Source organism: Panthera leo, chromosome B3 (genome assembly GCF_018350215.1).
Source record: "Panthera leo isolate Ple1 chromosome B3, P.leo_Ple1_pat1.1, whole genome shotgun sequence".
NCBI lineage: Eukaryota > Metazoa > Chordata > Mammalia > Carnivora > Felidae > Panthera > Panthera leo.
The window spans coordinates 21,605,476-21,622,481 of NC_056684.1; the positions used below are offsets into that span (position 1 = coordinate 21,605,476).

General features: G+C 50.5%; 1 protein-coding gene across 1 annotated transcript in view; it reads left to right on the top strand.

Moving 5' to 3' along the window:
• Nucleotides 1-15,741, top strand: part of KLF13 (Kruppel like factor 13) — a 50,678-nt gene extending 34,937 nt beyond the window's left edge. The window contains exon 2 of the mRNA XM_042941240.1: nucleotides 9,674-15,741. Coding sequence (XP_042797174.1) covers nucleotides 9,674-9,963 — 290 coding nt within the window. The 3' untranslated portion in view covers nucleotides 9,964-15,741. The remainder of the gene's footprint in view (nucleotides 1-9,673) is intronic.
• The last annotated feature ends 1,265 nt before the right edge of the window (nucleotides 15,742-17,006 follow it).

The window sequence follows — 17,006 nt, forward strand, 5'->3', positions numbered from 1 at the left end:
CTTTGGGGAGGGGGTAGTGCAGGCAGGCAGCCTCAAGTTGGCTGAAGGCTTGTCTGTGTCTAGGAGCAGTTTGGCTTCTCTCTGAGTCTCTGCGGACTTCCCCATGTGGCTGTCAATGACTGGTGCCACCCCAGACGTCACAGCCCAGCACAGCCTGCCAGAGGCTTTTCTGTACTGTGCCCGTTTCCCCCACCCCATCCGTGCCCGGCCCTCTGTCTTTCTTCCCTCCCTCCCTTCCTTCCTTCCTTTTCCTTTCTTTTGGTCCAAGAGAAAAACCCTTCCCAGAAGCCTGCACCCGTTCCCTAGTTCCCACCTCCTTACCAGTCCCTGGCAGAAGGGACCGAGTCTCCTGCCTTGAACTTGTGGTCTGTGTCCTGACAGCTGGACGAACTCACCTGGCAGCACCTCTCCAGCAGCCAGAGCCTGGCTTAGCCACCGAGGCTGGTTCTCGCCAGTCCTGTGAGGGCGGACCCAGTGATAATTATGACAGGAACATGGTATATAGGAGGCTGAAGGGACCTTTAACACATGCAAGTTAACAGCTCTGGGTCTGCTGCTGTCAGATTCTTCTCCCTTGCCTTTTAAGTCACACTGGGTCTGTCAAACCACTGATCAGGGAGCACCCTCCAAGAAAACAATTTGCAGAGTGACCCAGGGGCTTGAATCCTGGAGGTCCGTCCCCAGGAGCACCTTCCAGAAAGGTAGATTGGACTTCACTGCTATTTTTGAATTTCTCATATTCCAAGGAGCTCCCCTGCCCCCTCCCCCATTCTAAGGGGAATCTATTTTAAGGGGAATTCTGGGGATTGTATTCAGAATGTGCTGAGGAGAGTATGCACGGCCACATGTGGTGTGAATGGGTCTGGCCAGGAACTCACAGGGTTGTTCCGTCAGCTCCTGTTTTAAAATTTGCATTATTGAGGCACCTGGGTGGCTTAGTCCGTTGAGCGTCTAACTTCAGCTCAGGTCACGATCTCTCAGTTTGGGTGTTTGAGCCCCATGTCGGGCTCTACACTGGTTGACGGTGTGGAGTCTGCTTGGGATTCTCTCTCTCCTTCTCTCTCTGCCCTTTCCTTGCTCATGCTCTCTCTTAACAATAAATAAAACATTTAAAAAAATAAAATAAAATTTGCGTTATTTGTGGCTAGCATTTCCTAGTTTGCTGTGGATTCTTGTTTTTAACTTTGTGAATAGGTAAATACATTTGCGTGTTTTGAAATCCAGGAGATTTACGCAGTTTTCAAGGCACCCTCTCCTCACCCCTCTGTCCCCAGGTAGTCTGTATCCTCCCAGAGGACCTTTCTACAAGCAAAAGCACATGTCTACACACACTGTTCCTTCTGCTCAGAACCTTGCTTTCCTTCCTCAACAGTACCACTTTAGAGATCTCTCCCCATCAGTTCAGAAAGAGTCCATTCCATTTCTTTTTCATAGTATTCCGTCACATGGGGTTTCCATAACGTATTTCACAGGCCCCAGCTGGAGGACAGGAGTTGTTTTGAGGCTTTTTCTGCATTGAATGACCAGGCCCATATCCCATTTTGTAGGTGTGCAGGTGTATCTGTAGAATAGTTTCCCAAAAGTTGTTTTGTGGGGTCAAAGGTTGCACACATTTGTAATTGGGATCAGCATCACCACATTGCCCTCCAGAGGGGTTGGGGCACTTTGTATTTCCACTGGCGAAATGTGAGAGTGCGTATTCCTGTGGCTTTGCTACCTGACAGATAAAAAGTAGGATTTCAGTGCGGTTTTGTTGGCATTTGCTCTCTGACAGGTGAAGTTGAGCATCTTTTCAGATATTTGAGAGTCATTTGTGTTTTCTTTTTATCAACTGTCTTATGGGCTTTGCCCATATTTCTATTGAGTGTTGGTTTGTCTTTTAATTTCTGTGTTCTCATTCTGTATTGGAGGTTAGGCCTTTGTGATATGAGCTGCAAATATTTTTTTTTTTCTCAGATTGTCATTTATCTTTTGCCTTTGCTTATGGTGACTTTGTCCATGTCTGGCTTTTATAGTCAGATTTATCAATCTTTTCATTTATAGTTACTGGGCTTTGATTCATAGAAAGAACTTCTATCCTAGCATGGTCCTTACTTTCTTTCCAGAAAGTACTTAGTTGTCCTTACACGTTTTTTGGACCCTCTCTCCTCTACCCATCTGAGATGATAATTTGTGCTAAGTGTGTTTCCCACTGTTTTGGTGTTTTGGGGTCTAGTTCTGGCATTTCCTCTCCTCCCCACCAGTCAGTTATCAGCTTCTGTGGCAGTATGTTGAATATCTGGCAGTCTGGTACCCTCACAGTATTCTTTTTTTCAAAGTTTTCCTAGCTGCTTCTATTTGTTTTTCTGTATGAATTTTAGGATCTAGTTCTCCTATTCCAAAATAAAACAAAGCAACACCCAAAATGCCTACTTCAAAAATACACTTACATCTTTTGTAGGAAGGCAGATTTTGTCTGAACTGTGCCCCCAAGGTAGTGTGTTGCTGCACACAGCCAGGTGCCACCTCCCCCTCTCATCCTGCCAGCTCTGCTTGTGCAGGAGTGTAAGGCAGCATGTGATCAGCAACACCTGTGCGCCGGTAATGGCAGCATGAGACCAGAGTGCCCTGGGGCAGGGCCAGGGCCAGGGCCAGGGCTGCGGCTGTTCCAGCAAAGATGAACACAAAGTGGTATGGGGCTCGAACGTGCAACCAGTGGTTCCCACCACGGTCACTTGCCACTGACTTGCTCATGAGAGCTCCCTGTCCAAGGGGCTCAGTAGCCCAGGAGCACCCCGCCCCCCCACAACCGGTGATAGTGGTGTATCTCCTATGAGCAGGTATGTGCTCCCACTTAACCCTCACAGTAACTGTGAGAAGAAACAGGCAAGATGGCAACCCCTGAAGCCATCGACAAATGAGTAGGGGTGCAGGGGTGGGGTGGGTGCAGGGCTACTTCGATGCAGAAAGCACCTCTCTGGCTACAGGCAGAGTCCTAGGACAAGAGGGGTCCCCACTGAGTGGGGCCTCACCTCCTCCACTTGTACCATGGGGGTAAGCGCTTCTAGCTGGAGCTTCCCAGGAGAGGGCATCTGCATGTCAGCTCCACGTGGGTCTATAAACCATGGGCGTTTTCAGTGATCAATGAAATAGCCAGTGGCCTTCTAAAGAAAGGAAAGTCTGCTTTCCATAATGGGGACAGGCCTTTCTGCTGACCCCAAGGCTGCCTGTTGGCCTGGGTTTCCTTGCAGGCTGACAGCTGATTGGCCCCAATGGTTGGCTATCTCCCAACCTGCCCCAGCATGGGAGGGTGAGCAGGAGGGACTTGCTGGTATGAAAAACATGTCAGTCTTGATGTGGGGAGCTGGAGGTGGCCCCATACCAGGGGCCACTGAACAGAGCTATGTATTGATGAGTGACAGCCCATTCTTTTCAGGACCTGGGTGCTGCGGCCTGGGAGCCTGGGAAAAGGTGTATCTCTGTGGAAGCTTCTCTCTGACCAGCCCCACCCCTCACCACGCTCCCCAGACACACATCCGTGGGGATTCCTTGTGCTCACTGAGGTCTCTTCATGTGATCTTAGGTACCCCTGTTAAGTCAATGGATCCATCTGCCCTTTTCCCCGGGGGCCCCCTATTCAGAGATGCATCCCCTCCCTTCTTTCTTCCACAGAGGGGAGCTCAGCGAGGCCTCCCAGAGCCTTGGTTGGCACAGCCAGCCTGAGCTGAGAAGAGCCAGCGGGAGGCCAAGGGGCCAACTGGGGAGATCACTTACTGCCACCGGCAGAAGAGGCACTAGTTTACAGACATTGTTCTGGCTCCGGGTCTTTTTTTTTTTTGCAACGCAAAAGGACCCCCAGGACTGCCCACAAGGGGCTCACAGACCAAAAACTGCCATGTGCAGGTGCTGTTGGAGCCAGGAGGGACCCAATCATCTGTGGGAGCTGGCAGTCTGGCCCAAACTGGTTGGCGCAATTGAGAAAATTGGTAGCATGCCCTTTGGACAGGGGTCAGAGCAGGAGGGAGTCTCTCAGTGGCTCAGGGCGTGAGCTGAAACATGCACACTTCCCAAGCTGCACGTGCAGGTGCAGCTGCCAGGAAGGGGGCAGGGGGCAGGGCCCTGGGCTGGGCGCTCAGTTGGGGGCTTGGGCAGGAGGAAAGCCCCTGTCCTCTTAGCCTGGCTTCTTGCAGCTTCTGGGAGGAACACACTGTCCCAGGCCAGGCCTGTGGCTTGGGCAAGAGGAGCATGTGGGACACAGTGTTCCCTGATAAGATGAGGCAATCGCTCTCACAGCCTCATCGCAGCGCCAAGGAACATTTATGTAACCCCCGCCCTGCGCCCCGTGAGCCCTTGGCCCAGGCGCCCTTGCTGCCCAGCTGCCCTACTCACGGTGCACCAACAGTACCCCGCCCTGTACCGACCAGTTATCCCGTCTCGAAGTCCTGCCACTTGCATCCTGGCCCCTCCCAAGCCCCCTCCCACAGTGACCCAGCCTTTCCCCACCCAGCTTCCTTCACTCCCTCCCTGTGCACCCTGTACCCCACAAGACCTGACCTCTACCCCCTTGCTCTCACTCTGCCTCCCCCTCCCAAGTCCCTCTCACCATTCTGTCCCACATCCCCAACCCTGGCCTCCTGCAGCCCTGCCTTTGGAAAGTGAGGGCAGGGGGACTGGAGTGGGCCCATCCCAGTCTTAGGCATCAGGCAGGATGCTGCAGAAGGGCTGATCTCCCTTCAGGGTTCTGGAATCTCTGATCAGGTTTCCTATCCTGAGAGGGCCAGTGTCACTTCTGAGCTAGACTGAGCATTCTCCTTGTGGTGGCCCTGTGGTAATATTGTGTCCTCCTATCACATGCCCAAGAGGAGGCAGATTCAGAATTGAGCCCAGCAGGAGGGAAGCTAGGGTTCATTTAGTCTGGGTGGCCAGCTCCCTGCTGGGCCCCACTCCACTCTGTGTACGATCCCTATATACTCACTCCACCTAGCCACACCACCTTGGAGTCAGTCCTTAAAAGAGCAGTTTTCAAAGTGAGGCCCAGGGACACCTGTAGGTACCTGAGATACTTCCAGGAGACCATGAGTTCAAAACTATTTTCAAAATAATAATAATATTTGTCCCTTATTCTCTCAAAAGAATACAATGAAATATTCCAGAAGGTACATGATGTGTGATGACATCCCCCTGACAGCTACAGGAATGCACATGTGCTTGAGTTTAAATCTTTTTTCAGTTTTAATTTCTAATATGATAAATATCAATGGATATAACCCACATGAACAAATACTCTTTCGGTCCCTCACTACAAGTATGAGCGCTACTGTGGGTGACTCTGTCCCCCTGTCCAGGCTGCCTTTCCCCCAGCTGTTCTCGATTCTTCTGGCTGCTCCTCATTAGCCTCCTGGGTGCTGCTTGAATGTCACCATGTAGAGGCGGGCCCACCCAGACCCTGTTGCTGATCCTTGCCAGCATGAATCATAACTTCTGAGTGTTTTATTCATCTGTTTATTGCTGTCTACCCTCCTGGAATGGGCTGACAGAGGTATAAAGGATGGAATCGGGGGGACTCTGCATAATGACCCTGTCCCCAGGGCCAGACAGAGAGTCTGTGTTCAATAAAAGTGCTGAGCTGCTGTTACCCAGATGGACCAAGAGCTGTGTGCTGGCCTAGGGGTGATGCTGGACTTTCCTTGCCTTCTGCCACTCCAGGCTACCTGGTACCAACATCCCATCCTATTGGATGCTACAGTTCTGTGTGGCCCACACATCATTGTAGCCCAACTATAATTATACCCCTCAGATGCTTCCCAGAGCTGCAAACATAAGGACCTTGAAAAGGACAAGCTCCCAATGAGGGCCCAGGGTTTATTAGAAAGCAAGGGTGAGTCTGAATTTGGGTTGGTCTTCCCCTACTGCCACCATGGGCCTAAATTTGAAAAGACACAGGTGTAAAAAATAGTGGATGAGAGCAATAATAATAGCTAACATTTCATAGGTAGCATTTGGCATGTGTCAGGCACAGTGCCAAGGTCTGGTCGTGTGTGTGAGCCCATGGGATCACCATGTGTACCCCACTATAAGGATGTGGTAGTATATTCATTTCCTGTGGCTACCATAACAAATTACCATAAATTGGGTGGCTTAAAATAACAGAAATTCACTCTCTCATTGTTTTGGAGGGCAGAAGTCTAAGATCAAGGTGTTTGCAGCTCACTACCTTGCCCACCTCTTTTCCTTCTGAAGGCTCTGGGGGTGGGGTGGGGGAATGGAATCCATTTCATGCTTCTCTCCTAAATTCTGGGGGCTGCCCTACAGTCTTTGGAGTTTCTTGGCTTATAGATACATCACTCCAGTCTCTTCCTCTGTCATCGTTTGGCCCTCTCTTCTCTTCTTTTCTAAAGGACACTTGTGATCTCATTTCAAGACCCTTACCTTAATTGTATCTACAAAGACGCTTTTTCCAAATAAGATCACAAGTTCAAGGGATTAGGACTGGGACATCTTTTTCGGGGAGCACTCTTTACCCCACCATAGGCAATGAGGTACTTATCTGAGGCCACACACATCAGTATACTGTGAGAACAGATCTAGGCCTCATCTGTCAGACGTGGCACACCAAGCTCTTGAACTCAGCACCTAGTCACAGGAAAATGAAACTGTTGTGTTTAATGCTGGACCTTTCCAAACATCTAATGACCAATGTGCATTGTGAAGTTCCTAGACTGGACTTAGCATGTAGCATTTCTCAAACTTTTTTTGTTGACGAGATTTTTTTTCCTCCAGAACCAATTAACAATGTATTCAATTCTAAAAAGACACATAACACAGAAGAGCTTACAACAACAAAAAATCCTGTTCCCAGTGAGGCATCACTTTCTAGAGACCAACACTGCTCTGATTTTAGTTGTCTTGGTAGTTACCGCCATAAATGAATTATATGATATATACATACATACATACATACATATATATATATATATTTTTTACTGTTCTTTGATGTATCAGATTTATATATGATGCGTTATCTCCCTGCCATGAAATTGAAGGATTTACCTCATTTCTACCCCTCCCCTCACCTCCTCCTGAATTGATGAATATATTATATATTTTTTTGTTGTTGATTATCCTTATAACTTTAACCTCATTTAGGCATTTCCTTTGTGCATGTGTGTGTTCCTACCTTTCTCTTAAATCCACATTCTCTACTGGGGGCCATGAGTCAGTTGTATGGGCTTTGTCTATAACATTGATTCTAAATACTGACAACTAGTTCTAGGGTTCACATGACCATAACTGTGTAAAGATTGCTTCCATATGCCAGGGCCTGTGGTGGGATTTCATTCCCTCCTGCTGCCTCATGGGGTTGTTGTGAAAGATAAATATAACATACAAAAAGCCCGTAGAACAGTGTTTGGCTTATATCTTGTAGCACTTTAGATTGCTTCAAATTTAGATCCCAGTTTTCTTGCATGTCTTCTATTCTTCCTGGAGTTTGTAATTTCCTCTCTTTTTTCTTTTAACCAAAGAATAGTATGTGCCTTCACTGTGTCCTGAAGTTTATTCAGCCTCTTGATCATACTCTGATGCATGGAATTCACCTTCTTCTTGAAACTATCCCCCTGTGAATCCTGCCTCTGTGGCCACCAGGTCTCTGCCTCACTCTTATCCTGAGATGCCCCTTCATTTTTCACTAATTTCTCTGGCTTCTCATTTTTTCTTTTCCCATTTTTGCTGGAGTTTGAGAGGTAAACTTGGAAGACCCTGTTTCTTTTTCATCGAGCATCCAGTGTGATTTACAAGAAGTTTGGTATTCCCTCATGGTTGACTTGGTGTTTGTTCTCACCTCTTTCTAATAAGTTTTGTGATCTCTTCATTTTACCCAGTGTTCTGACTTTGCAGAAATTCTCAGCATTGCAGAAATTCTTGCAGCAGGAGCCTTTACTTACTACCCTGCCCACCTCTCTGCCAGCCCTTTCCATGTTACTCTCCTGTCTTGTTTGATTCTGACAGATACTGTTTTCTTGTTTCTTTGGTAATTTACTCTCCTTCATTTTTTCTTTTCTTTTTTCTAACGAACAGAAATTATTTAAATATATTGCACCCCCAGGATTGATTCCCTGTAACTCTGAACTATCATTTGTAACTATCAGATAGTTTTGGGATATGATGGTTTGCTCTCTTGATTTTGAATTCTCCTCCCACACACCCCCTTTCCTGCTCCCCCCCAAAGCCCCTGTAAAATCACATGTGCAACATGTACATGTAACATGTAACAACATATACAGCCACACAGAGCTCTTAGTTTCAGCATTACTAGGAGGCAGAGAACACTGCAACATTCACATATTTTCAGAGCTTTTTTGATGTTGTTCCATTTTTTATGGGTTATTTCCTTCAGTATATTTCCATCTGTTCTATGAAATTTTTGTTTGGGCAATAATACTCTCAATTTCTAAACACTATTTTTTGTCCTCTGAACTTCCTTTTGATGGTATCATGTTCACTTTATGCATAAAATTTTGTCTGAAAATTTTCTCAGAATACTAATTCAAAGTTTTAGGTTGACATTCTCTTCTGTCCCTTGGCTTCACTCTTTTTCCTCTGGAGTCAGCTTTGTTTTGTTGCTCTTGGCCTTTTCCCTTTCATCTTGCTGGTTTTCCTTGGCCATCTGGCCATCCTTGAGTGTTTACATTTAAGGTTGATGGGCTCATTTAGGGTGGGTGGCATGGATTTCCTCTGCTGGGCACAGGTGCACCAGCTTCAAGGACTGGCTGAAGGCTTTAGGGCCTGGGGGTGGGGGGCGGAGAATGGAAAGGGTGGCGGTGTGGCCACCCCCAGTGCCATAAGGGCTGCATTCTGGGGTGCCAGGAGCCCCTGCTGATTCTCCCTGAGCAGTTGATACCATTTTTTTGTGGTTCAGAGTTTGCCTGGGTAAATGATGGCCTGTTCCTTGCTCTGAGGGATGGGAGGGGTGAGGTCCTCATTGAAGTCTACCTTTGTTACCTCCCTCTCAGGGAGTGTTCTGGGTAGCCACCCTTGTCTGTCACTGTGTTTGGGTCTGCAAGAGCCTGTTGCAGCCTCTTGTTCTGCTGGCTGTTACCTATTGGCCACACTGGAGGTTGAAAGAGCAACATGAGAAGCAAATTACCTCGTCTGGGCTCCTTATGTTATTGATGAGGAAACTGAGGATCAGAATAGTAGTAGAGCACTCAGGTTGGGAATTGTCTCTTGGCCCTGCAGGGGTGTGGGGCTCTGGAGTGTGGCTCCCTTCAGGCCAGTGTGAGGCAGCTGGACCCTCCCTGGTAGGCCTGCAAGTCCTCCCTGGGCCCTAGACCCTTTACTCCGGATTCCCAATCTCAGAGCCTGAAGATGGGCCTGATCTGCCCTTGGGCCAGGGCCAGGGGTGCCTGCACAGGTTGTTGGGGGTCATGCTCTGCCGTGTGCTTGGGACTGCCACCGCCAGGGGCCTTGGGCCCTGCTATCACAGTTACTGAGAAGCTGCCATTTCATCCTGGGAGATGCCTGCTGCCTTCCTTGGGTACTGGCTGGAGGGCACAGGCATGGCACATGTTTGCCCTGATGGGTTGGTTACAGGCCGGTGGAGAGGGAGGGGACGCGGCTAGGGATGGGGAAGAGCAGGCTGCGTGGAGGGCAGGGCCAGGACCGGTGACTGATGCGCTGCCCTGTCGCCCCGCAGGTGAAAGACCCTTCGCCTGCAGCTGGCAGGACTGCAACAAGAAGTTCGCGCGCTCCGACGAGCTGGCCCGGCACTACCGCACACACACAGGCGAGAAGAAGTTCAGCTGTCCCATCTGCGAGAAGCGCTTCATGCGCAGCGACCACCTGACGAAGCACGCACGCCGCCATGCCAACTTCCACCCGGGCATGCTGCAGCGGCGCAGCGGGGGCTCACGGACCGGCTCCCTCAGCGACTACAGCCGCTCCGATGCCAGCAGCCCCACCATCAGCCCGGCCAGCTCGCCCTGAGCGCGGCCGCAGCCCGACGCAGCACAGCCCCGCCCACCCCTCCGCGGGCCCCGCCCACCCCTGGCCGGCGAGGACCCTCCGCCCCAACTACAGCCATGAGCAGATATGCTCGCCCTTCCTTTTGTGATGCCGTGTCTTTTCCTTTTGTAATGAGAAAGAAAGAACTTTCTGGAGTCAAAACAACAACACAACAGACAATTTTCTTCACCTCAGGTGTCAAAGTGAATTTGTAAAAAAACGAAACAAAAAATTTTCAAAAAACACCATCCACAAATTGCACAATAAACATACCCACAAAGGTGAGATTCAGTGGTGTTGAACCCCTCCCCCCCCTTTCTCAGGGATGGACATGTTCCACGAGGTCAGTGAGGACACCCCCTTCCTGCCGCCTTATTCTGTACATAGATTTGCACTCTGGAGTTTTCTGTTAGGTTCGGGAACACACTGGGGACAAAGACTGAGCAATGCAGGTGGAGCTCAGTGTCTGGCCCTTGGGTTAGTCCGTCAGTCATTTCTGAGCGGATGTGGTCACTGACATTTGCTTCCAGGCCAGATTCCTCAGCAGGGGGCCCCAAGTCTCCACGCAGCCGCCAGCCTCTGCCCCAGAAGCCCGGCCGGGCTCAGGACATAAATGATTCAGAGGGATGCCTTAAGCTGTGCTGGGTGAAAGAAGCACTCCATCTGGGGAGACCACAGAGGCGCCTCCCCTCTGCGGGGCCCTGCCAGTCTCCCTGTCCCTGCCTCCAGGAGCCTCTCTCTGGGCCTCTCAGCACTGGGAGCAGAGGTGCAAGCCCCAGCCAGTCAGACCACTGCACCATCCGAAGTCCAATGTGACAGGGCCCGGACCACACCTGCCCCACCCTTGGCCTGCCTGAGGCGCATGCCCTGCACAGGGACACCGGCTAGTTTGTGTCCTGCAGAAGGTACATGGGGACCTCTCACTTTTATCATGTTCTCTGACTGGAAAATAGAGGCTAGGAATCCTGGTGTTTTCAAAGATGTCTGAAAGTGTCTCTGGTGCCTCCAGTTCCTGTGTTCTCCTGGACCCGTCCTGCTATCAAGACACCTTTGTTGGAAACAATGGGGAAGGTTGTTGGGCCACCTTGCCAGAGGCCCCGTGTGTGTGGTCGTGCATGCAGCATCACTCAGTGCTTCACAGAGACAGTTCTGTAGCAAGAGACCGGAACATTGTGACTTGGAACTTTACGGGAGTGGTGAAGCAGATGTTATGGGAAATGCTGTCAGAGAACATGCATTCTGTTTGCTCCCCAGGGAACACCAGACAGAAACTTGTGGGAAATACTTTGCTCTGACCCACCGTGTTCCCAGCTCAGAATTAGCAAACCTCCAGCTTCTCCATGAGCTTTGCACCCCCTGGACTTCTCCCTTTCCCTCCCGTTTCTCCCCTTCTGCCTGGGAGGCCTCAGCCCACACCCTGCCTGTGGCACATTAGGGCTGTGGGGGCTCCATCGCCAGCGTTCTCCTGCCAGGGGAGGAGGAGCAGAGAGCTGAGCAGTTTCTCGTGGAGCCCCAACCTTGAGCCCTGGTGAGGCAGTCAGGCTGGGCTCCAGCGTGCTGCTCCTCTGCAGACATTTGGAGGTTCCACCTGAGTGCTGCCCAGGCACCACCCTTTCCTTCCTCCTGAGATTTGGGGCCTGTAAATACAAGCCCCCAGGACAGTGCGTGTGTGTGTATGTGTGTGTGTGTATGTGTGTGTTGGGGTGGGGGGTGGGTTTGGGGTGGACTTGGGGTATCTTGCAGAGACCTCTGCTCATTTTGGTGAGGAGGAATGACCCTTGGGACCTCAGAGGGCTGTAGATGGGCTTCCTGGGCCCAGAGTGCCTTGGTTGTGGCCACCCTGCTTCCACCCTCACCCTGTCACGGCATGGGGTGCAGCACAGAGAAGCCGTAGACACCCAGGCCTGGCTGGTGCTCACAGCCTGTGGCCGTTGCTTTGGGCCAGCACCTTCTGTCCATAGTGACCACAAGGGTGGCAGTCTGCTGTTGACAGCACTTGGGTGCCCCTTTCTAACTCCACTGTGTGTCATCTGGGATTGACGGGTGGCATGGTGGTGGCTTCCAAGTAGCATGTTAGGTACCAGGTTGGGCAGTAGCGTTGTTCTTGCTGTGGGTGGAAGCCAGGCAGGGCCAGGGGATCGGGTGCAGAGCTCACTGCCCTGGCTGCCGGGCCCTACTCGGGCTGCCTGCTTGCATTTGGTCTGGGAGAGAGGGTGGAATATCCTGTAGAGACCTGGACAGAAGAGCGCCCTGAGTGCTCAGTGTGAAAAATCCTCCTGCCCAGTTCCAAAGTGAGGCCCGGAAGGCCCTCAGGGGCCCCTCCCAAAGTTGTTTCCGTGTGAGGCAGAGAAAGCCACACTCTGAATACATTTCATGTCTCAGGAACTCACATTCCAGGTTCAGGAATTTTATTCCAAAGTCCTTTGGTGTGCTCACCGTCCACGGGTCCCCGAAGGCAGAGAGAGGAGGCTGTGGGTCTCTGGGAGGCCAAAATGCTGTCCTCTGGAGGAGCCGGGAGTCTCCTTGTGATCTGCCTACTGGCATCTCAGAAGGAGGGTTTCTAACCCCACTTCTGTCTGCACATAAGAAGGGGAGTAAGGACTCTAAACCCAGTCATCTTGGAATAAAAGAAGAGCTGGTTTGTTTTAGAGGTGGGGTGGGGGGTGGGGGAGGGAAAGCGGGTGTTTGCTGTTTCCAAAGAGAGCACTTAATTTAATTTTTCCTCTAAATGACCCAGGGCTGTTCCGTCGGATAGATGGAAGGGTAACATTGCCTTAAAACAGAAATATGCAGGCATTGGCTATTTTTGGCAAATGAGTGTGTCTTCGTTCCCAAAGCAGTGCTGGTCTAATGGCAGGGTGCGGTCCTTCCTCTAGGGGCCTGGCCTGGGAGATGGGGCACTGCTCTGCTGACTTAGGGCACCTGGAGAGAATTCCCGCCTGGCACCCCTGGGCACTAGGCCTGGGGCTCCAGTCGGACCATGCCAACTCATCTGGGGCTAAAATTCATCTCACTTGAAGGGTGGGAAAAATCCATGAACCTTGGTGAGGTTTAAATGGGCTCTCACTGGCATCTCATCATGAAATGAGTGCTTGTGGAAGGGGGCGGTGGACCTTGGAAAGCTGGCCCCCCTGGGCCTCTGCTGAAAGGTGTGGACCCTCTTGAAACAACCTGCATTTTCTTCTGAAATGTAGAATGTCTTCCCAGCCTGGGTCTGTTTCAGGGTCTTTCATTTTTCTGGTTTATGGCCATGCTTGCCCAGCTTCAGTGTGATTGAGGAACCCATAGGACTCCTAGAAATAATAGTGAAAACTCAGACCTTTATTTTGTAGCAGACTTGTTCTCAAGGGCCAAGGGGGCAGAGGTCTCAAGATGAAGGATGCCTGAACAAAGGAAGAGTTCCCCTCCAAAAAGTCCTAAAAGGGACCCTGGACCCAACCATCAGCAGGCTGGTGTTTAGCTCACATCCCAAATAAGAAAGCCCCTCTTTGCATCAGCCATGTTAGGGGACCAGTTGTTGGCTCCCCATATGCCCACTGAATCCTACAGCCATCCAGAAAGAAACATGAACACAGCAGTTTCCACAAAGGGCCCTGGGTCCTCTTCTGTAGGGTGCTATGTAGGAACAGGCAGTGATGCCCTTGATGGGAATATAGTCCTGGAGGTGCCCTACCTGCATCCCACTACACCCCCACTTATGGCACTTTGAGGTGCAGGACACCCCCCCACCACCCTTTATTCTGAGGCCATGCAACCGGGCAGGTGCAGGATTCGCCACGGTGCAGCCTCCAGGTGCAAACATCAGTGGCAGTGGGGTCCCCAGATCTCACCATGCCCTGGCTCTCCGCTCAGACCAGTGGAAGGTGATTCAGAGATAGGGACAGACAGGCCACAGGTGGCCCCCAGCCCACTTTTTGGGGCATGAAGAGAGGGCTGGTGGCTTTCTAGGGTCCCAAGAGGAGTGTGGCAGAACTGGGGTCTCCATTTGAGCCTTCTGCTGCCCAGCCCAGTCTTCAGAAGACCCAACCTCCTTTCTTGCCAGAAGCAGGTGCTAAGGTGGACTGCACAGGATCCTAGCACAGGATCCTAGCACTCCTTGGGGACTTCATCCTCAGCAAGCTGGAGTGCCACCTAACAAGAAAGTGTGATCTGAGCAATAGCATCCCCTTGTTTTCTGACTCCTGATTTGGGCTTGTTTACCAGGCTACCTGATGATTTTGACTTCTGGCAGGTATCATGGATTTTTTTTTTAAACCCATTTTTACAAAGTCATTCAGTCAAAAACACAGTGCTGGAAGGTTTAAAGTGTCTGATGTATTGGTCACATTGATACCAGTAAGAAATGCTTTGTAGGTCACCCACATCTTTTTTGCTATCCAAAGATTGCATATGCGATTCTGGTGGCCATATTTTCCAAAGCTAAAATGGAGGGTGTGGGCTAACACTTTCTGAATGCAGGGTTGCCCTGGGAAAAGCCTGCTTCTATGACTGATATTCCTCATTCTAAGGTTAGGTTTCGAAGGTTTGTCCAAGACACATTCCAGAGAATTTGTACCAGAATTTGGATGTACAATCCAGCTTACTACTGATAAATGCCTGAGTGTCATTTAGGGAGAGGCCCTTCCCCCACCCACTGTCCTGTCCCTCACTGGTTAGAAGATTGGATTCGGTGGTGGGAGCTGTGAGCCCCGGATCCATGAGGGTAGAGGGGCCATACCTGGTTTCTTGGTTTCTACTGACCCCCTGTAGCAATGTTGGACTTGGCAGTGCGTCCAGCTGGCCCTGCCCAGCCTCTCCCTTCTTATGCAGCTTTAAAACCTTACTACTTTTATTTAAAGATGAACAGGATGGGAGGGGAGTGGACCACAGGAGCAGCTTTCTCCTAGGGCTCAAGGGAAGCTTCCCAGTGACACATTGACAGGATGCTGTACACGCTCACTTAGAAACCCAAGTATGTGTGAGCTGAATGCCTGCAAGACAGCCACAGGTCTGGTCAAAGATTTTCCTTCCCACTCAGAGCACAAGGGCTGGGTGTACCGGCCGGATCCCTCCCCAGCCTGCCCTCTGTGTGGGGTGAGAGGGTCATTTCCCAGGGCGGCTCAGACACCACTTGGGGAGCAGTGTGGTGGCCATTCCTGGTCAGGGTGCCCATGGGTGGGTGGGTGGCTTCGCTCTTTAGTCTCAGCCCGGAGAGTCCATGTGCCTAGTGCCGGGGATCCCAAGGGCTCAACGGCGTCAGCACGAGCTATGCATTGTGGGGCCTGGGGCTTGCTGTGGTTCCCACAGAACCAGGAATAACTTGTGTGGATATGTTGGGTGCATGAGTCAGCCACCCCAGACCCACACAAATGACCCCTTCCCCATCCAAAGCCATTGATGGAGTTTCTCTGGAATCGTTTGCCAAAATCCCAAGGCAGAATCCAAGGGTCCAAGACCATTTCCATGGAGCACACATTTTCCTTTTCTGTAGGAACATTTTTTTTTTTTTTCTTTTTAACCAGCACCACACCATGCTTCCGAAGGCCACGTTTCATCTTTCCTGGATCACTACAGTGAAGTATTACAGTTGTACAGTTCCCAATCTGGCCTTGGCTTGCTCGGATAAAACTTTGTATGTATTTTGTATGGCATAGATTCTATATTGTAATGATGTCCTATGCAAAAAGAAAAAAAAATTAACTAAATTGTAAATTTTATTGTTTTAACGTGTATGCATGTTTAGTGACGTTTACATTTTGAAATAAAATTTATGATTCATTATTTTATTTGCCAGAGCTGGTTCCTTGGAGAGGCCCGGGGTGGGGGAGGGGAGGGACCAAAATGGACCAACTCCAGCAGCTATATGTAATTGCCTGAGGGGCAGTAACCGACCCTGAGCTTTGTAGGCCTTTTATAGAATAGAAGGCTTTGCAGAAAGTGGGTGCCCCTCTGGCTATCCCCTGCCTATTTCAGCTTATCACATTCCCACCCCTCAACTCTTCTCCCTCCCCCACAAAAAGCTCAGCCTGACAATTCCATCCTTCAGAGCATCAAGGAGAAAGGTAGACCCCAGGGAGGCACTGATGACAGGACCCTGAGCAGGGCATAGTGCTGGTCCCTAGAACCCCCCCCCCCCCCCATAAACACCTGCTCCCCAGGGCAGCAGCCCCATTTCTCAACTCCAGTTGCCCTCCGAGGGTCTGAAAGTCTGTCAGACTACACTGTCACTCAGCCAGATGGCTGCCTGCTCCCCTTGCCCCTGCCCAGGGTCCAAAGAGTGACCTGTTTGCAGCCACAGAAGACCCTGAGGTTGGCTGTGGGAACGGACCCCAAAGCACACTGCCACAAGTGCCAGGTCTGGGGCGCTGGGGACTGGCATGGTATGTGTTGATACCAGAGCTCATTCAAGTCTTCTGTGATAATTAAGCACCCCTGGCTGCTCCCTTACCACCCAAATCAGGGCATTTCCATAGCAGGCAGTATAAAGCCTGTAGCTGGCAGGAAGAGATGGGCCCCAGACCTGTGCCTGAAGAGCATGGAGGGAAGGTGCAGGTGCAGCCCTGCCGTCGCAGCCCCCAGCCAGGTTCTCATCCAGGACTGAATCCGGGTCTGTGCCTGATTCTTACGTGATCGCCTACTGTTGAGAGAACACATGAAAACACGAAATGGAAAATAGTAATAACGAAAAGCACTGCAGTCAATCAAAGGTGATTTTTCCTAAACCTGGAAAACATCTACACTGGCAGGTGTTTCCTGATAAAATCTTTTCTGCAGCATAGATTAGGAGGAGGAGCTGTGAAGTCCCTGTTAGGGGACTGACACCTGTTAGGAAAACAGGGCTTGTTTTCAAACAAAAAACTTTTAATATGGAGACAGAGCCCAGTCTTGGTTGGAGGATTTTCCCAGGAAGGTGATCGTTCTTCCTTCTCAGAGACTGTTCCTTTTTGCTCAGGAACTCCCTGATTGCGGCAAGCTGAATAGATTCACTTCCATAAATAGGTGTGTGTTGAGAGGAGCCCAAATGCTTTATAAATATTAACGGGGTG